At 43.8% G+C, this 22,328-nt stretch overlaps 1 protein-coding gene across 3 annotated transcripts in view; it reads left to right on the forward strand.

The window, feature by feature from the left end:
• FHIP1A (FHF complex subunit HOOK interacting protein 1A) overlaps positions 1-22,328 on the forward strand; it is an 839,659-nt gene that overhangs the window by 554,305 nt on the left and 263,026 nt on the right. For all 3 annotated transcript variants that reach the window (XM_069631272.1, XM_069631273.1, XM_069631271.1), the window contains one exon: positions 16,756-16,923. In XM_069631272.1, coding sequence (XP_069487373.1) covers positions 16,756-16,923 — 168 coding nt within the window. The remainder of the gene's footprint in view (positions 1-16,755; positions 16,924-22,328) is intronic.

The following is a 22,328-nucleotide window of genomic DNA, read 5'->3' on the forward strand; positions in this document are numbered from 1 at the left end:
GCTTTTGCCAGGAAGTTAAGTTTAAAACAGCTGATTCAGAGAGGTAGAGTGAGAAGCTGTCAGCGGCTTGTGCCAGCACTGAACGAGATGCTGGAAACTGGGAGGCTGCGAGCAGCAGCATGGAGGCTGAAGCAATTGGTGAGAGAGACTGGATCGAAAACATCCAACCTCTTAGTGACCAGGAACCGTGGGAGGCGCCCAGAGTGAAAGACATGAAAGCAAAGGTGGAACGGTTGACTGGACGAACGACAGGTCAGCAGATCAGGAGAGTGTGTCAGCAATGTGTGCGAACGCTGATAAAGACGCCAGAAGCAAGAAGCTTGTAAATTGTAGTTTGGAGGCTCAAACGGACGGTGTGAGGAAGAACCAAACCAAAAGCAGCCTACCGCCTGGTGACCGGGAGCAGCAGGAGCCGCCTGGATCGGGCGACAGAGAGTAGAGTGAAGATGGACCAGCTGACAGCACGGACGCCTAGTCAGCAGACCGAATGAGAAGCCAAAGAGGAGACGTGAGGAACGCCAGTGGCGCTTGATAAGCTCAGGGAGACAGAATGGGTTTCCGGGGTGCCTAGCAGAGAATATCGCATCACGCAGAGGATGCGAGAGAAAGTCACTGAAAGCAACAGAATGGATATAAATAAGAACATTGGTGCAGGGACGTCATTTCACCAAAATTCCAGGGGTAGCGGAAGTGACATCACATGACACTTGACCTCTGGTGACATCACAGGAAGTGATGCAATTTGACCCCATCCCCCAAGTGACATCACAGGAAGCGATGGAACACAACCTTTCACCCCTTGACAAAACAGGAAGTTGCATCACAGCATTGTTTCGAAGTACACTATGAGAAATATGGTTATATCACTGTAAAATGATATACATTAATATCAGTGCATATAGGCCCATATTACCAAATTACTGTGAATACAAGCAGACATCCAAGGCCAAACGATAATATTGTGTTATTATATAGCACTTATGCCTAAGCGCTTCATATAGAACAAATATACATACAATATCACCCAACCTGTGTTGGTACTCAATTATTAACCTGAGCAGGATGAAAGGCTGATTTGGCCTTGCCGGGAGTTGAAGCTGCAGATTATACACACATTGCAGCAGCTAGCGCTCAACCCACTGAGCTATCTTACCAGATATAGCTATCAGAAAACCAGCCATTCCAGAAACAAAGAGTCACATGCTACTGGCCACAGCATAGGACCCTCAATTTAAAAAATAGACACTCTTTTAGGGGTAGCAAGGCAGACCACAGGGGTAGCAAGGGAGACCTGAGGGGTAGGCGACCCCTGGGGACTACTAAATGACGTCCCTACATTGGTGAAGGCGAGTCCGAGACCCAATATTCCAAAGGAAGGAGTGATGTGTATATGAACATTCTTAAAAGTGAGACGAAAACCCAAAACTGTAAACGAGGAACTGTGATACTTAAGAACAGAGTGGAAAAGGGGTTGGAGACCCTACCCTTGGTAAATACAATGTTGAAAAGGGGTAATTGACCCAGCTGTGGAAAGCTGTTGTGAAATGGTTGAAAGAAAGAGTAATTCAAGAAAGATGAAGCCCTGGTAGGTTAATGTACCAGGTAGACAAAGTGTAAGACTCCTACCCAGGAGGGGGTGACAAGAAGCAAAGTAATATCCTGGCAGCAGAGTGTACCAGAAGTAGGAAGTGAAGCAATACCTTGACAGGAGAGTATACCAGGAGTAAGAAGTGAAGTGATATCCTGGGAAGGAAGTAAACCAGGAATAAGAAGTGAGACTCATATGCCATAGAGGAAGATGAGAAGTAAAGTGATACCCTGGCAAGGAAGTAAACCAGAGGTGAGAAGCGAAGCAATATCCTGAAAGGGAAGCAAACCAGAAGTGAGAGGAGAAGTAAAGCGATATCCTTGTAAGGGAGTAAACCAGGAGTAGGAAGGCAAATAAACTTGGAAGTTGTGGAAATAAAAGGGAAGACTCATGCCCCTTTTTAAGAATTGAAGAGCAAATCAAGAGGACCATGGCAAGAGAGTACACAAGGGGTAAAAAGTGAACAAAGTATAACATTGTAAAGAAACTGCATGCTTGAAGGAAATTCAAAGGAAGACTCATGCCCTTGTGAATACTATTAAAACATCAGAAAGATGCTTTGTACTGCAAGAAGGTCTCTAGGGGAAGGGAGATCCCTTTCCTGGCAGAACCCTGTATTTATTTTATGTTGTGCACCTTAAATCCTTTATGTTCAGAACTTTTGAAACAAGCTAAAGGTATATAGTATACCAGCGTATACCAATGCACATTATAGTGAGTTTACAGTGTAAGGGTTAGATCAGGATTTCCAGACACATGACGGAGGACACTCTTTTGTTTAAACATTCTGACACAGTTCTTAGTTTTATTAAAATCCTTTTAGATTTAGGAATAGATGGGGCCATGTCCAATCCTTCGTATTATTTTCTGAAAATAAGTCTATAGCAACCAACAAACATGCCATTGTGTCAGAGTTTTACTCTTGACCCCTTACAGTGCTCAATTGTTTCTTTTGGAGGACCGGGGAGAATATGATGTCCGTTTCCTTTTTATACTAGCTGGTTAGGTCATGTTATCATGTTGACATTTCCATTTGATGTTTTCCTTAAATTATTTAAGCGCTTTTGACGTAGCCACAAGACAGCAGGTAGAAGCCCCCTAAACACGGAAAAACATTTGTGTGATCCCCTCTATTAACAAGGCACAGTAACTGTAACCCAGGATGAGAAGAATAGTTCAGAGCTGAGTTATGTAAATTCACTCCCAAGCGTCCAGCCTCAGGCTAAGAGAATTCCTGCCTCACACACCAATATAACCATTGCCTTACAGGTCCTAGCAGGACTTGGGAACCGCCAGAAAGGCTAGACTGGGGCTTCTGCTCCCAAGGAAGGCGTGGTTGAAATACCACCCTCAGTTAAATGTGCCCATATTTCCATACAGCCTTCCCATCTGTGCAACCTGGCAGTTCATAGGACGCTGCTTTCTACATGCCTTGGCTCACCATGGCACTGTGTAAGGCTGAAACGTCTGACCACTTCTAAGCCATACATAAAACATATACTACGTACTCCTATGTTAGGCTGTTCTACTTATATCTGACTAGTAGGTTGTGAGAATTCAACAGTATAAAGTGAAACTTAAGGTGCATGGGAGAAAACCCACTCCTGCCACATGGACTGTACAAATATGCAACACAAAAGAGTATGTTCCCAATGGTGTGGGAACTCCCGTCTCCTGCACACTATCAAGGGCCAAATACTAGCAAAAACATTGCTGTGTACATTTAAAAATGTGGTTTAAGGAAATATCCAAAATGTCTTAATTAAGTTATGTTCAAACAGACTATCTTCAAGAAAAGAATTCTCAACACTCTTAACTTCACAGATTCTGTTTTAATGTGAAACCCAATATAACACTCTTCATCAGTGTTTCTGTACTCTGAAAATTGCAGCAATTTAACAAAAAATAGGGCCAATGTAAACACCTATATGGGCTTTCTTTAGATGCATATAATTTTTAAACCACCTTAAGCTTGATAAATTGCCTTTTAAATAAAAAAATCCAGAAATCCTCTGGTGGTATGTGTAACCAATAGCCAACGATCCGGAGAAAAAATAAGAGTAAAAAAATATATAACCAATGCATGTACATATAGGTTTGTGTGTCCCATTCTAGGTAGGGACTCATATCCATAAATTTAAAGGAAATAAATAGTACATTCAATAAAAGAAAATAATTACTGTTTTACCACTATATTTATAATGTTCAAGTGTGAGCTGTATAGTGTTGCAAAGTTGATAACATCTTTCTTCAAAAGATAGATTCCAAATCTGCAGAAAGGGAAATAATGTATCCAAAATCTTAACCTGAACACTAAGGTTTAGTATCACCTCATGAATTGACGTAAACTGTCACCGTACCAATGATATCTTACAATTTCTCTAATCCAAGAATAATTCACACTCTCAGATACTTGGCAGAACAATCAAGAAAAATTGGAATTTCATTAGACTGGATCCATTCTTGCATAAATTATTCCCAGAGCCTCCTATCATGGCGTTCAAAAGAGGTAAAAACCTCAGGGGCACACTGATCAAGGCAGAAAGGATCAAAAGGCCATCACAGAGGGTGTTACGTGAACCTAAGTTGGGGACGTTTCCCTGTCTTAACGGTCAACAATGTTCCAATATAATCAAGGGCAATCATATTAGATACCCTAACACAGGCAGAAAAGATCACACCACATTGCTTTGCTAGTTGTGACTCTCAAAATGTCAGCTGCTCTCAAATGCACTTGTGGGAAATACTATGTGGGCCAGACGATATGGAGGGCTGAAGATCGGTGTACTGAGCATACGTCTAGCATCAAGACAGCCAATGATAAATCACCAGTGTACAGGCACTTCAAAGAAGCAAGACACACGGGGCACAAATTAGATGTGGGATACTGGAGGTGGTCGACCCTTATCAAGGGTCCTGCAGAAATAAATGGGCACAGAGAGAGCTATAGTGGATTTACCATTTGGATGCCATTAGCCCCCCTAGGCATGAATGAGGAACTTTATCTGGGTCACTATTTTTAGTCACTCGGGTGTCTTTTGGTTTGAGGTCTGGCCATTGACATTGGGCACACACCTAGGTCCAAGTGAAATGCATGCCTTTTCCTCTTTTAGTGACAAGTATGTATTGACATCCTATAAATGCAAGCGATTGTATGTACCCAAGATTAGTCATGTATTGTTTTGAGACATGGTGACTAGAGTAGACTGGTTGAATGAATATAACAACTTAAACCTGTCTTGTGTGTACAATGTACCACCCTGAGCTTGCTCATTTACCTAATGTGACATTACTAAACAGACAAAGGGATCACACCGGTGTGATATGGCATATGACAATTTGGTATGCAAGTCTGGATAGTAGTTTTCTATTCTACGGGGACATCAGTATGTTCACATTATAGAAGTGTACCCACTCGCTGAGTACTCCTATAATAATTGAGGATACTCTGGACTTTGTCCTTACACAGACAGATCATATTGAGACCACTTATGACTCCTCTGGTGACATTATAGTACATTTACAGAACTATAAGAGCTCCTAATTAAAATGGGAGAGTCACAGGTAAGTTTCACCATGGGTCCTCTATACTTATGGGGCTTGTGTACATATGACTCCATGAATGAGTCCAAGTTGTACATCTTTGAGTAACATCTGTTACACAGATACATCCTTATATTGAGGCACCTAGTACGATTTCCCATATGGATGATGACACATGATAGTTACCGGTCTTTTTATTGTTTTTTTACACATGGCACTTGGATTGGATTGCCACTTCCACCTTCTTTTTAAAAAATTAACATTTAAAAAATATATATTTTACGCTATAGGTTAGCATCTTTTTATGAAAGTCATTACGGCAAGATATGTATATCTCTGTTTCGGTAACCTGCGGCAACGTAAGCAATGACATCTCGTCACGCGCATGGTATAAATACCAGCTCCCATCTTTGAACCGCAAGATCATTTCCTTTCACTGTGCGAATCCATGGAGTAATGTTTGTCCCCATCAAATTCAATTCATTGGTAAATTAACTTGGGACTATGATTTGGAGACCTTAGGGTCTGTTCTATAGTTTATTTGGTACTCTACTGGGACCACTCTAATTAATCAAGACATGTCAACTTATGTCTTATAGGATGCCAAGGCACACCATACCTACGTAGAGTAGGCCTTGTAATCCTTACAACATCCAGATTGTTACACACCATTAGGAGATTCAGGTGAGACTATTTGACACATCATTGACTACATGGCTGCAACATCATACTCTATTGCATCTTATGCATTACCGAATTTTGGTCAACTACAAGAGACCTATTTCTTTTACCTCTAGTTATCCAATTCTGAATACTAGGAATATCACACCATATGATGTGTACTCTACCCCACTGCTTATCATCCAAGGATTAGAGAAATGGTAAGATACCATTGTTATGGTGACAGTTTACAACGGTAATTTATACTGAGATACTAAACCTTAGTGTTAAGGTAAAGATTTAGAATACATTATTTCCCCTTCTGCAGATTTGGAATATATCTTTTGAATGTTATCAACTTTGCAGGACTATACAGCTCACACTTGAACATTATAAATGTAGTGGTAAAACGGTCATTTTTTCTTTTATTCATTTTACAATTTTTTTCTCGACATTTATGGTTGTATCCCTACCTAGAATGGGTCCCACACACCTATAAATACATGCATGGGTTACACATTTTTTACCCTAATTTGTTCTCCAGGTCATTGGTTACGCCAGTTTGGAAATACCTGAGCACTGGCTATTGGCTAAACAGAACACCAGAGGACTTCTGGATGTTTTATTTAAAAGGTGATTTATCAAGCTTAAGGTGATTTAAATAACATATGTATCTAAAGAAAGTATCTATAACGGATTTACATGGCCCTCTTTTTTGTTAATTGCAGCAGTCGTCACAGTACACTACCCCTGATGAAGTGTTGTATCTCGAAATATATTGGGTTTCATATTAAACCAGAATCTGTGAAGATAAGTGTTTGGAATTATTTTCTTGAAGATAGTCTGCTTGAACATTAACTTAATTGAGACATTTTGGATATTTCCTTAAACCACATGTTTAAATGTACATAGTAATGTTTTGGCTAGTATTTGGCCCTTGATAGTGTGCAGGGCACAGGAGTTCACACCTCATTGGGAACCCACTCTTTTGCACTGCTAAGTGATAGACAGGCTTTGTGTTCTTAAGCACTTTGCACACAAGCTGAAGGTTTTGGTAAAAGAAATATGTATTTTTGGTAAGCATGACATAAATGAGGCAACACATTTGAGGTCTTTGTATGCTTTTCAGAGAGTTTTTGCAAACTTGGCAAATTTGGATTGCTCACATATAAACCCTCCCATATTCATCTTTGAATGTGCCGGGCAGGCTCATTTCCCATTGACTTGACATTGATTTCAAGAAATAACTGTGCAGAAGTCATTCATGGACTGTATTCAAGATATTCTCTCCCAAACTGTAACCTTCTCACCTACTATAATTGAGCAAGCCCAGAGCAGACCCTGGACCATCCACCACCAAAAACTGAACAGTGCCTGGAAGCTTTGTTTCTATTAAACGTGCCATTGATTTGCAAAAATGAACAGTTCACTTGCTAGTTATGGTGATTTCAGAGGCTGGTCTAAATGTCCTCCCACAGTAATAACCAGTTTTCTGTCTGCTTCATACTATTAACATTTGTGATCAAGCCTATTTATTTATTTAATGCCATTGAATTTACAAAATGGACGATTTTCAAAAATGATAACATGCAGCTGCATAACAAAGAAATCCAGCTATTTTTCTTTTAAACTAGCTAACTCTTCATTGTTCAAGGACATGTTCTTCATAAAGATGTTTACATTCAATTTAAAGCCATACTATGCATTTAACTGTTTTCAAATAACATATTGGTCCTCATTACAAGTCTGCCAGTAACCCGCTGGTAAGGCAGACTCGCCTTACCATTTCCACCCCATATATTCTGGTGTTACCAAGATATTACGGGCGGCGGAGGAACAGTAAGTTCCCATTCCAGTGGAGTCCCATAGGACCCCATGCAAATGGGAACACTGAAGCACTGGCACTGTTGGTAACGGTGACAGTGCTTTAGTTAAAGAAAAACTACCGGTATGGGTTAAAACTACCAGCAGGTCAGGCCTACCGGTAGTTCACTGCACCTACCAACAGACTTGTAGGGCCTTTTCGTTTTATAACCTAAAGCATTGCACTCACATTGTGACTGACAGCAGCCTATTTGTGAATTGCATTAATAATACAAATTTAGCACATTTCTAAATGAATTAAAACAATCCAATGCTATGAAACAATACTTTGTGTCTCGCATGCGTAAATGTGAGGCTAATTTTGTTTCCGATTCTGTGAACATTCTTTTTATACAAAGATATGCAGATAAGGGCACTGAGTGTAGAGAAATGTAAACCTAACATATGGCTTTTTCAGAAGGGTAGGCAATGGCATGATTTCCTTGTGGAATTAGACCACTTTGTTTCAAAGCGAGAGAGCCTGTAAGCCTTTGTATTCAGTACATTGCAAATTAAATGTGTATCAAACCCAACCAAATGCACATTATACACAGATGTTTTGTGACTTTGTGTTGCACCTAAAATGTGTTCAATGCAATAGTAAAGAGAAAGATTACATAGGATCAGTCTTAAATAGCTTGCCTTGGCTTGTAAAGCGTTCAACAAAGTCATATGCATACATTATGCAAAAAGACCTGTAATATTTCCCAGTCAGTAGTTACAATGCCACAAAGTCAATAGGACTGGATGACCTATATTTGAATAAAATAACCTTACTGCCCTACCAGCAATAGTAATACAGTACGAGTCATATATATATATATATATATATATATTTTTTTTTTTTATAAAATGCAGTTAATAGATGCCTTAATACAGACTTGTTGTGACCGGACGTCCCATCAGTAAGAATTGCAGCATTTTTGCTGCCATTACCCATTCTACTTTTTAGATTTGAGTTCTGATGCCAGAATGCTTGCTGCCTGAGCTGGCACAAAGTGTTATAGGCAGCACTGTGAGTCCAAAGAAAAGCAACGGAACCAGCAAAGTAGATTCCTTTTTTTTAATCTGAGCTCTTTCTTAAGAACTTTCTTTCTGCAGTATGGCAGATATTAGATGATACTGAATTAATTGTAGAACTCTTTATTATTTAGTGCACTTTTGATAATTGGCAAGCTAAACCAGCAATCTATCTACATTTTACCAGAAACGCGGGCAGGCAGCTGGGTTGGCCTTGTCTTAAACTACCTTGCTTTAAAAGCTTGTTTGTCAAAAATGTCTTTTTAGCTTTTGTACTATTTTCACAGTAGAGTTTCTTAACAATTTTTACGATATTGTTGACTAGATCTCGGACTTCAAAGTGTTACCAAGTAGAAAGTTGCTAACCTGCTAGACAATTTACAGCTTGCTAAATTATTATTGTATTTATTGAGTGCAGACCTAGCTTCAAGACGCAATGGAGCACTTGACAGAGTATACAACAATACAGATGCATAGCAGAGTGCTTTTCAGAGGTAACAGAACTGATATTCAGCGGGTGTAGGATACAGAAGGACAGAGGAGGGGTACAGCTGTACAGGGTGGCAGGGAGGAGAGGGGCGTACAACGTCTAGCAGGTCAGGTGGTGCAGAGGGCGATGTGATGGCGTAGGTGTTGAGGAGGAGAGACTCCTTGAAGAGGTGGGTCTTTATTTTTTTATTTGTAGGAGCATGGGGGCAAGTCTGGTGCTGACTGGGAGTAGGTTCCATAGTCTGGTGGCGAAGGCTGAGAAGGCTTGTTTTCTGGCTGTTTCCTTTTTGCAGCAACGAATTTCAAGTCGGCACGTGTCCTGGTTTCTGGTGTTGCGCTGTCTGCCGGAGAAACTTCATCCACGAGATAGCTGGGTGACTTGAGGGCGATTGCCTTATACATGATGCAGCAAGACTTGAAGGTGATTTGTGCGTGCAGTTGGAGCCAGTGAAGGTCGATCAGGGCCTTGGTGGTGTGGTCATATTTGAGTAGACTCTTGATGAGGTTTTCTAAACAGATGGTTCTCAGTCGAGTGGAGGGAGCATGGCAGTTTATTCCAGAGGATAGCCGCTTGTCACCACACACAAGCGCATCTAAACCTAGGGACCTGAATCAGATGAGCATGCTCAGACCTTAGAGCTCAAGCAGGCTTTTACGGCCAACATTTATTTTCCTGCAGGAATTCAGCACCCACTCCATAAAAAGCATGATGGACGAGCACCTTAAAGTCAATACAGCGTACCACCGGCAACCAGTGCAGGTGGCGCAGAACTGGAGGGATAGATTCGCGCAGAGGAGTACCAGTGGCATTAGCTGCAGAATTCTGCAGCACCTGCAGACTGTTGAGTAAGTAAAGAGGTGGGGCTAGATGCAAAGAATTGCAATAATGAAGTAGCCCAAAAATATAAGTAATAACCACAGGGGCCCGCAGGTGCATGGGGAAAGAAAAGGAAGAACCTTCCTCAAGATTTTCAGTTTGAAATATCCTTTCTTGCAAACCATGCTGACCTGGGCTTCTGCAGAAAGAGATGCAGAGATTTTACAGCATTTTTCACCACCTTAACATGGGTAGGAAGCGGACCAAGCGAGATGAGCCAGAAAGCCAGTAGCTGAAGGAGACCCAACCACCAGAACCTCAGTTTTGTCTACATTGAGCTTTAGCGAGTTCTGAGTCATCCAGCCCTGCAGGGACTCCAGGCAGCAGTGCAAACGAACAGCAGCATCTGCTGCTGCCAGATTGAGAAGCACAACAATTTGCGTATTTTCGGTGTAGGAATAACACAGGAATCTGTGGGACTGGACGAGTCTGGCCAAGGGCTGAATGTAGACCTTGAACAATAGCGGCGAAAGCGCAGAACCCTGAGGGACCCCACGAGTGATGAGAGTAGGTTTAGATGGAAAAAGGGCGAAGAGAAAGTGACTGTGAACGATCACCCAGAGAGGATACAAACAAGCCAGCCCAGGACGGAGCAGGAAATCCTAGCGCTAGCCAGTCGATGGAGCGGTCAATGGTATCAAAAGCTGCGGACAGACCTAAAAGGATAAGTGTCCCCACCACACCCTGATCGGCCAACCGAGAAAGGTGAAACCAGCACAGACTCCGTACCTCGCCCTTGTCTGAACCCAGATTGAAAATGCCAAGGAGAACAAAAGTAAAGGGGAGACAAGTGCTTCCAAGAGCTTCATAAGAAATGGAAGTCCCTGTGGAAATGCCACTTTGTGTTCCTTTACATTTGCCCATAAGTCAGTGATATGATTTGGTTGCTGCTGCCAGTGTTGTCTTCCCTCCTGCTGCTCATTGAATTACTAAACATATGTCCTTTAAATGCTTGGTCGACCCTCAGGCTCCCTCATTGAGCCCAGTTGAGACATTTAGAGCTTTCCAATCACAGGCCTCAACTAATTTCCAAACACAGGTGCAGACCCTCACCCAGGGACCAGCCCAAGGGAGGACCCAATCCCATTATTAAAACCTAAGGCCCAATCAGTCAAGGTGGCTCATTTGAAAGAGAATGACTGAAGAGCCTTTCCTAATGGTCTGACAGAGGAAGGAGTCTGGAAGGAGAGATGAGCCTGCATAAGATAAGTAGGTAGGAAGCGAGAGGGTTAGAAAGATGTGGAAGGAGGGAGTAACGAAGAGGCGTGCAACATCAGAAAGAGGCGGAAGAAGACATTAACGAGACATGGCAATGTAAGAAATGGATGGAAGGGGGGGAATTAGGCCGAGACCTGGCAAAGAACCGGCTGAGAAAGCGGTAGCTGCACAACTGCAGCAACACATCAACACCCACAATCTCTTCCAAACCTACCAATCAGGGTTCAGATCCAGATGCAGCACAGAGACGATAACTATGTAGGTGGTCAATGCCATCAACGCTTGACGACAGCCACCCCTGACTCCTGGTTCTGCTCAACCTCTCGGCTGCTTTCAGCACAGTAGACCACAAGGCGCTCACGAACAATCTACATCGCCACATGGGGATTAGCACCCTTGTCCTACGCTGGTTTAAGTCCTACCTCGCCAGCAGTTTGTTCAGATGGACTCCCCTAGATCACCAATGCTATGCGTCAGCTGTGGAGACCCGCAGGGTTCCATCCTCTCCCTAGTGATCTTCAATCAATATGTGGAGCCACTGGGAGCCCTCCTAGCTGCACACTACATCACATCCACCAATATGCCGATGACCTACAACTACACCTCAAGATCGGCTCCATCAAGGACATCCACAAGGACAACGACTATCTGTCTGCTATCCATGAGTGGTGTGCCACCAATGACCTCTGCCTTAATGCCAGTAAGACCGAGATTCTACTCATCGGCACACCCTCTCCCTCCTTCCCTTCAGCTCTCTGGCCAGCCTCTCTTGGCCCTCTTCCTGCTCCCACCTGCAAGGCTATAAACCTCGGGGTCCTCTTCGACTCCACACACTCCTTCTCTCCTCACATCTCCGACGTCTCTAAGAAGTCACACTACCAGCTGCACCTCCTCAGGGGTATTCTTCCTCTCCTCTCTTTCCCCCGGAAGCTCACCATCTCCAGAGCCCTGGTTCTCTCTAAGCTGGACTATTGCAACAGCCTCTATCTAAATCTGCCTGCCTCTACTCTCCGCCCTCTGCAACTTATCCAAAACAGGGCTGTGAGACTTGTCCTTGGCCTCAAGCTCAGGGATCTTATCTCTCCAGGACTGAAATTTCTGCACTGGCTCCCAGTGGCTGCAAGGATTAAGTTCAAAACCCTCTGCATTATCCACTAGGCCTTCTGGGCCAGGGGCTGCATTACCTTCAACTCTCTCTTCCTAAATACCGTCCTTCTCTGGCTCTTGGCTCATCTGCCTCCAACTCCCTCAGGGTTAGCCGCTTCTTCAAGCAACGAGTTGGTGGTCGATCTCTCTCCTCGGCTGGGGCCTCCCTCTGAAACAGCCTTCCTGCCTCCCTGAAACTTGAGGAGAACCATCTCCGGTTCCGGAAACACCTCAAAACCTTCCTCTTTGCTTCTGCTTTCTCTGCCTCTCTCCCCTGCTGAAATTCCCTGCCGATTCTGCACTGGTTACCTGGCCACCCTTTCTGATCTTGGGGCCAGGTCCCGCCTTTTGCACACCTCCCCTGCCTCCCTGGCAACCCCCTGCACTTAGGGACTGGTTCTGTATCCCTTCAGTCCCCTTACCAGCACTTATGTCTGCTCTTACCTTGCACTTTCCACCTTCAGGTCGTTATTTATTGTATTATTCTTCTTTCCCATGTACTGCACTTTTCCCCTTTCCCTTCCCCTGGCACTTCTTCCCCTTCTCCCTACCCTCGCACTTGCGCAATCTGAATGACACCTGGCCTAGTAGGATCGTTATCTATCTTCCACTGTTTTCCCCTCCCTTGCCTCGTTGCGCCTTGAAACACTTATGATATGGCATTTATAACGCGCCCATACACATATCACAGGCTCAAAACCTGTCTCTCGCTGATCCAGTCTTGGATGTTCAGTGCATACTTGAAGCTCAAACCCTCCAAGACCGAATTCCTACTCCTCACCAACAACGAACACCCAGACATACAGACCTGGCTATCAAACATGAACCTTAAGGGCTTCACACCCAAGCTCACCGGCTGCACCAAGTCCCTCAGGTTCCACATCGACAAACCGCTCTCCTTGAAGACACACATAGCTAAGAAAACTCATACAAGTTGGTATCAACTTTCCCACCAGTAGAAAGTCAATCCCTTCCTCCCTCCGGACAGCTTTAGATCCCCCTTTCAAGCACTGGTTCTATCCCACCTTGATGGGGCCAATGTCCTTCTCGAAGGCCTCCTGTCATCCTCCCTTGTGCCCCTGAGAAGTGTCCTACACGTGCCTGCACGCCTCATAAGGGGTTTACGCAGATACAACCAAATCCCTCCGGCCCTCATCGACCAGCACTGGCTCCCACTGCATGCACAAATCACCTTCAAGTCTTGCTGCATCATCTATAAGGCAGTCGCCCTCAAGTCACCCAGCTACCTTGCGGAGAACCGCAGCATCTCCTGCAGACAGCGCACCACCAGAAGCCAGAACACATGCAGACTTGAAATCCACTGCTGCGAAAAGGAAAGGACCCGAAAACAAGCCTTCTGTGCGTATGCCCCAAGACTATGGAGCGTCCTACCCATCAGCATCAGACTCACCCCCACGCTCCTACAATTCAGAAAAAAACGAAAGACCCACCTCTTCAAGGACTCTCTCCTCAACACCTAGGCCATCACATTGTCCCTGCGTCACCTGACTCACTAGACGCCGTGCCCACTCTGCTCCCCGCCACCCTGTACAGCTGTATCCCTCCTCTGTGCCCCTTTTATCCTACTCCCTGCTGTGTATCTGTTCTGTTGTTACCTCTGTAAAATCCTCCATTGCTTCTTGAAGTTAGCGCCACGCTCAATAAATAAAATAAAAAAGGTGGTGTCCTGAGGGAGTGAGGTGTAGAAGCGGAATGAGAAGCAGCATCATCATGTGGAAGAAGGAAGGATTCAGGAAGAAGATTGGCAACATCATTAGGGGTCGAAGGTGAGATCAAGGAGGTGCAGAGTCAACATCAGAGAAGGGGTAAAGGAGGAGTTGATAAACAACTGGTGAATTGGACTAGTCAGGAGGGGTTGGTAAAAGCTAGGCTAGGAGGAGGTGAACATTAGGAGGTGGTTTAGGAACATTTGAAGAAATTGAACAGAGAAGAAGGTTTGAGTATCGGGAGAAGGGAAGTGAACACCAGACAAGAAAAAGATAAAGTCCATAGCGACTGGGAGGAGGTAAGACATAAGGAACAAAGACCTTTAGGCTAGCCCAAGAGGAAAGACTATCAGGCCCAGGGGAGTTGGGGTCTCATCTTGTGGTCACCGAGAAAAGGAAGGACAGGCCAGGCTCCTCTTTTGTAACTCACAATCCAAGGCAAATTGGCCCAGGTTTCTCAGGGTTTGAAGATGTATCTGTACCAGCTACGAGAGACTGCCAGGGGAAGAAACAAGGGTGTGGGAAGCCCTCTAAGACCAAGAGACTGGCAGAGGAAGAACAGAGGGTGTGTTAAAACCCTTACGCCAAAATACTGTGAGAAAATGATGTAGATACCTTTAGGCCTGAGATTAAGTAAAAGAGCACAATGTGGGCAGAATCCTGGACATTGCAGATCAGGGGAAATAGGAGGGGTGTGGGAACCCTCAAGTCTGGCATAAGGAGGTCCAGTGGGCCTTGGAACAGGAACTAAAGGCGTGAAAAGTGCTCCTCTGGGAACTGTCTCTGGACCTTTGGGGTGAAGTTAGCACAAAGCCTGTTTGTCTGACACTTCCTTTATTTTTGCTGTTTTGCCATCCTTTGTTGGATTACTAAAAACAAAGTTTAAGTTCAGAGGGTCAATAAAGGGTTTCCATGCTAATCAGCCATTTTGATATACATAAAATAAAAAACATAGCATACAGTCTGTCGAGGCATTAATCTCATTATTTCACCCTGTCCACAACTTCATGACAGAGGTTGTAAATCTGGTCCATACTTAGAGACATTATTTTATTTATTTGTGTTGGTTTTTCCAAATCTTTACAAAATATAAAGCATTGTAGAAAAATGAAGTACAAATTTCCTTTCCATAAAAAACATGAACACATAACATTTTCAACATATAAAATAACCACTTGATGAATAATATTTCTAATACAATTCATGACATTCATTAAGGAAGTTTACAAATGAGTTTTAAAAACCTGAGCACAGCCAACTTCAAAGCCAACTTCAAGGAAACCTATTTACCATGCATAATGTTCCACTTGAGTAGTTCCAATGGTACCCGTTGTACACAAGCCAAATATTTACTCAAGTATTCAATTCGCTCCCTTCTTAGAGCTGTCCAATAGAGAAGAAGGTGTGGGAGAGTTTCTATTTCATTCTGACATTTGCAATATCGACACTGTGCACAGGCTTCCAGCTCACCAGCTCTAATACTTAAAATTTCCTTTGTGGGAAATTTAAACCTAAAACGCATTAAACCTAAAACGCATAAAATCAATTCTCATTTTCTTATTTGAGAAGCGTTTCAGATAAGGTTCCATAGTGCCTAGTTCCTTTTGAGAGTCTATAATCTGTGCATACAGGCAAGATTTTAAAACATCATTGTTGGTTGCCCAGTCATTTCTCTGGATTAACTTCTTTACTTTGTTTGGGTTACTCAATGAAGTCTCTATGGTAATTCCCAAATTACTCACTGAGCGCAGGCATTCAACATAAAATTCATAAACCCCGATTTCAATGTACCCTCCCTCACCTCTTTGCTTAATATACAATATAAACTTGTTTCATTGTTGACATGACATTTTCTAAATAGGCATAGCCTCTTCCATTCAACTAGGCTTTGTAGTGACTGGATCCCCCAACTCATAATGTATTTCTGAGAATATAAGACAAATGGTTGTGTAACACTGAGCGTCAGATCAAAGATACTTGGGGACATTCCATTACCTGTATCTCCATCCTTGCTTTCCTTCCTGCATTGAAAGGTGTTATGGTGAATACATACCATATAAGAAGCAGTCCCTCTTGTAAGGTCTCTTTTCTTTTCCTTCATGTGTAACTATATCTATTACCGTTCCAGTTACAGAGCTCCTTAGTCCTTCCACCTTTTCCTTTGGTTTGGATGGATCAGTAGAACCGCGTTCACTGTGGGCTAAAAGTGAGATGTGGAGCTGCAGAGCTTGTGTACTGCCTATGTCTGCCCTCTCGCACGTAAATGCCTCCTAGGTTGAAGTAAAGTCTTAAGTGCCTGTTTAATGACACATTAAATCAAGTGTATTTTTTTAACAGCACTATTTCTGTATTGATTGTCCTCATTAACTTCATACTCTTTAGCAAAAGAACATTTGTAAAATGTCTCGGTCTCCAGTTAATGACTATTCACTTGTTGTATGTTAGCTTGGAGGTGAAATAGAAATTGCAGGCTATTGGACATGTGATGAGTGCAGAGAAAAAGACGCCCTAGTGTAATGGAGTTTGTTATTTTTTTAGGCATAAAACCCCATTCAGTTCCTTGCTACTGGATTAGTTATAGCCTTTGATCGTGATTTAATAGGCTTTTGTGTTCTTGCATCTAGGTCACTGTGGAGGAGGTGATGACGACCACCGCCTACCTGGACCTGTTTCTACGCAGTGTCTCGGAGCCCGCTCTGCTCAAGATCTTCCTCCGCTTCATCCTCCTCCATCAGTATGAGAATGTGCACATCTTGGACACTCTTGTTAGCCGAATCAACACTCCATATCGGGTAAGGTCAACACTAAATATGCTTATTAACGATAATTGTACAATATGAAAACAGATGTGGAATCAGAGGCGCGCAGATGCATTGTGTGACGACTTTGAGAGAAGTGGAACACACATTTGATGATGAAGTGCACCATCTCTGCTTAGTCAGATTCTCAAAGTGCACTATTTGCATACATTCATGGTTTATCAACTTGCTCTTTTGCTGGATTGTATGATTTTTGTAATCTACTGCTCGCCGAACAGTTTGTGCTGTTGCCAGGATCACACCGGAAACCACAAAGGGAATTGAAACCCTTCCAGAAAAACTTGCATTCAGCGATTGCAGAAATCCCAGTATAGGAACTGACTGCATGTTACGCAAAGTTTTCCTTAAAGTGGTACAAGGACACAAATGTGTGTTGTTTCTAAATAGAAAATCTAGTCACTGAGGAGACTCTGAAAAATGACAAAAACATGAAGAACAAAAAGCATATCCAGTGCACGTACCAACCAAAACATACTATATAGTTGCAATGATTGGTTCATCCCATTATAAAAATAAAGCTTCCCTGTATCATAGCATGTTTCAGGCCGTACCACCCAGCCTTTCGTTTCATGCAGAAGTGAGGCTCTTCACTTGGTCAAATTGAAGCCAGCAGTTGCAAAATCAGTTAGATTGATATGTTAGCTGGAGAGTAGAGAATATACCCAGTGCTGAGTACCTGCAGGCTACATGAATATGCTGTTGCTTGCCATGAAAAACAATATTTTCCTAGTTAACAATGTCTACCTCTAAAAGCAAGGGGTCTCAATGGAAGGAAAACAGGCGCTGTCCCTGGCAACCTCTTTGGGTCTCTGTTTGAGCTCCGACATGCCTGCCCACACACCAAATGTAATCGCATGTCAAATGTCACCACATGGAGTAGGTAAATCGATAACATCCTGTTATTCTGAATCTGGGATGCCAACATTCAGGAACTTAATGAATACATATTTTTTCTCAGTGACAATCACTTCTTTAAAAAGCTCACACTAACATATAGCAGTATAAATATCTAATTCATGGACCTTGAACTATATTTTCTTTAAGGAATACTGGAAACGAGGTTATACCAACAGAAACCAACTCTAATAATACTTTTGCACGTATGCAGTGCTACAAACTCTCAGGCATCTGAGCGCTGCTTATTATTACCCACGATCCTCGGAAGGATGAAAGGCTGAGGAGGTTTGTCCCTGCTGGGATTCGGGCCTGCCTGGCAGGCTCTGTACGGATTTGAAAGTGAGCGCTCTACTTGCTGTGCCATCTATCCTACATGCTCACAGTGCTCACCTAATGAACACTATAACCGACAAGCCCACAGCTGAATTTTTAAGAGCAAGAAAATGTCAATATTGACTTCTACCAACTAAAAATTAGAAATGTGAAAGAGCATGTCTTCAAAAGGGATTATAAAACCAGTGACATATCCAAGCTCTGGAATTTGCTACTGCCAAACAAATGTGCACTATACACAACTCTAGGGTCCAGTAGGAATAGGATCCACGACAAAATATTTCACCACTCAATACTCCACACACAGCAAACAAACAGTGCAAAATTAAGACGCCACTGGCACATCCCGAAACTAGACAAAGACCTCTCTAATTACATTGGGACACTGAAAATGTTCTTAACATGTGCCAAAAATCATTAAGGCATGATGAGCCTTAGCTTATTGAATAAACCTACAGACACCACCAACTACTATCAGTTAAAACGCATAGATTTTTCAAATGTGGCACGTGCCATGAATTTCCATTGGCACCAGCATGAGCAACACCACAAGGACATTTATCAACTGCAAAACTGTCTGTTGCAAATATGCACTATCTTTGCTTGCAACAAAGCCTAAATCAGTAGTGCTATCTGTCCTCGCTGGGAATTAATACGTACACACATCAGAGAAATTCAACACAGCGACTACTGATACCAAGTGTTTTAGCACTATCAAGAACATCGCCAAGATGTTGATCCATATAGTATAAATATTGCTCCTACGTCCCGTCCCCTTTGCTCTATACTGTATGGGCGTCCCGGTACAGGGATGAGACCAGTAACATTTTTCCTCTAAAAGAAAAAAATGCTTCCACTTTACATTTTAAATGTGCAGGGCGTGGCTGTGGGCATAATATGCCCTTCTAGCCACGTCCACTGGTGCTTCACCTCAGTCCTGTTTTCCACTCGGACAGGATCGGGCCCACCTCGCATAGAGCATGCTTTTTTTTGCTGCACAACAGTTTTTCCCTGGTTTTTTTTTTTTTCTTCATTTCACGGCTTCCGGTGCCCCGCTCCCCGGTGCATGTCTGCTCTGAGCGGGCTCTCCAGGTACTCGTCTTGAGAAAGATCCGCTTTAGACCCTCATTTGCTCTGTTTGCAGTATCTGGCGGCTGAACACCGGTGGGATTCTTGCGCGGCATGCAGCGCCTTAACATCACAATATTTGAAAAATCATCCCACACGGTGGAGAGAACTTCTTGCAGTCGCTTCCAGAGCACCTCAAGGCCTTCACTCGACAGAAGTAGAAGGCAAGTCATCTCTTCTCTCCACCACAACGTGGACACTCCTTCTGATGGGGGTTCTTTGGCTAAGAGCGGTTCTAGAGAATCTGGTACCAGCCTTGAGGCCTCTAGGGCTACCAGTACACGTACCAAAGGGTCTTTGGAGATCTACCAGCCCAGTCGTTGAAGGGCCTAAAATTCCTTCTAAAGGATGACCGTCCGAGGGGCTGCAAAGCTCTCATACCAGGTTTGTACCTGAGGGGATGCTTACACGCAAAAGAGTACCAGGCCTACGCCTGAGGGCTGTAAGCCCCCTTACATCTGAGGTCCTTCACAGTACCAGGGTGCAATGCAAGGGCAGTAAGGAGCCTCCTGGTCAGGGCTCCACTCCGAGCACACAGGCTGAGAGTATTCCAGTTAGACCTTGCCCAATCATGGCGACCAAGCAAACGGAGACACCATGGCGTACTCCAGGGGAGGAGTCCCAATATTCTCTCGGCTTCTCTCCCTCAGAGTGGGCTCCGCAGCCATGTAGTCATCCAATACTGGATTTTGGAGGGCAAGGGGTGAGTGGCCTCTTTCACTGTGGTGTACATCATATCCTCTGTCATCAGGGCGCAGGCAGGAGACATGCTACAATGAATGCCATACAATCTGCAAGTGGGCCTTCCGCACCTTCTACACTAGTTGCTGAGCCCACTTACATGCTACAGATTCCGCCTCATACACTCCAACAGCTGCTGTGGCTGCAGCTGCTGCACAGAGACAATTGTCTTCCCAGGCAGCTTCTGAGAAAAGGTTTCTTAACCGGTTTATGCTGTTGATGAAGTCACAGCAAATGGCAGGCGTTTTGAAAAACATGATCAGAGAGGTGGTTCCACAAGTTCAGCCTCAGACTCTGCATCCAGATCCGATGCCCCTGCCTCCTCCACCACTTCCAATGCCCCGTCCGGAGTCTGTTGAGGTTTCTGCCTTCTGAGCCTTCTCAGCCACCAGACGTGACTCAAAATGTGCCTACAGGCTCAGAGATGATGATGATGACACATAATAGGCAAAAGCCTTCCATGACCGTATTTTAGGTCTTACAGAGTTCTTAGGAGTCCCTGTTCCTCTTCAGGAGTAACAAGAAGCAGGAGTGTTGTCAGAAGTGCTATCCTTAAGGCAGACTAGCCGCTCAGGCATTCTGCTACAAAAGGACATGTTGGCGGTAGCAAAAAAGGTGTGGCTCAAGCCTCATTCCACCTTAGCTACAAATATGCGCCTGGATGCCAGTTTCAGGCAAATGGAAGGTGAAACTGTCTTATAAGCATCCCACCCTCTTTGACATTCTTCAGTCGTCGCCGCTGCATCTCTCTATTCAAAGCCTTCAGCGGGTTCCACTCCTGCTACATCTTCAGCAACAGCATGTTTGTCCAAGGAGGATAAAATATTGGAATCCTTTTGATTAAAAAGTTGAGATAAAGGCTGGATTGCACCTCAGGCAGGCAAAGGTGGATGCTTTATTGGCGAGTTCCAACCAGAAATTATGGCGGCAGATGAGGGACTTTCTCCCTGACTTAACGGTTGAGTAAACTGTTTTTAAATCAGGCCTAGCCAAGGCCAAAGTTATTGCCCGAGACCTATTGGAATCTTCTGTATCACACATCGACACAGCCAGCAGAGCCATCTTTGTGGCTACAGATATGAGGAAGTCTGTATGGATGCACACCGCCAAGTTTACAGCGTATATGCAGAATAGAACTGTTTTCTTCATCCACTGATGAAGTGACTAAAAAGAAAACAAGCACACAGACAGCAAAGTATCTTGCAATCTTGTTGAAACCACCAGCTAAACAATTTTCTGTCTCACAACAAAGAGCGGAACATAAGCCCCATTCATGTGTAGGCTTCAGAGGCTTCCAAGATAGAAGGGCTAGGCAGAAAGATTGTTCACCCAGTACACACCGGAGGAAGCAGCAGCGTACCGTAAACATGGGGTTCTTCTCGTTCCCTTCATCCCACCAATCCTGAGATCCTATGAAGCAATGAGGCCAGAATCTGGGTCCACAACACCCCTATCGGGGGCAGAGTAGCCAAGCATGAGTCAGCATGGTGTTAGCTCTTTCAAGGCCCTTGGTTGATTTCTGTGGTTTACCGAGGTTTTCGCTTTTCCCTTCCTTCCCAATATCCGTCTTCACCTCCACTCCTTTAAATAGGGTCTTCAGCTCTCCTTTCAGAGATACTGAAGCTGGTTCAAAACCAAGCGATGTAGAACATCCCACAGAAGGAGGAGGGTCTAGGTTACTACTCAAGAATATTTGCTAATCACAAAACGAACCAGGCTCGCCCGACAATCCCTGATCTATCATACCCCAACCTTTTTATCCCATTAGAAAAGTTCAAGATCGGGATACCAGCACTCATTGCAGAGGGTTTACGCACAAGAAATTGGATGTGCCCGCTGGACCTCAAGGACGCTTATTTGCGCATTTCCATTTGGCATCGCACAGGCAAATGCTACAGTTTACAGTGATGGGACAAATACAAGGTGCTCCCTTTTGGCTCCTCGTATGTTCACAAACAAAATGAATGACATTGCTGCTGTCCTCAGGTTGGAGGTTCATCACATATATCCGTACCTGGACGACTAGCTTGTCAGAGCCAGTTCGTTTCAGAAGGTGACATCGTCATGCGACAAGCTCATTCATTTACTACTCCAACTAGGGTTCTCAATCAATCTGAAGAAGTCGGAGCTAGCTCCGTCACAAGGCTTGCTTTTTCTGGGGATCAGATATTCCCGACTCTGAACAGGTTCAGGGATATTGTTTCTGCAGTCAATCACTTTCTCTCCAGACAGTCCACCTCAGCAAGGTGGTACCAACATATACTAGGGCTGATGGCTTT

The sequence above is a fragment of the Ambystoma mexicanum genome, chromosome 6q (assembly GCF_040938575.1).
Source record: "Ambystoma mexicanum isolate Mex_15411 chromosome 6q, UKY_AmexF1_1, whole genome shotgun sequence".
NCBI classification, from domain to species: domain Eukaryota; kingdom Metazoa; phylum Chordata; class Amphibia; order Caudata; family Ambystomatidae; genus Ambystoma; species Ambystoma mexicanum.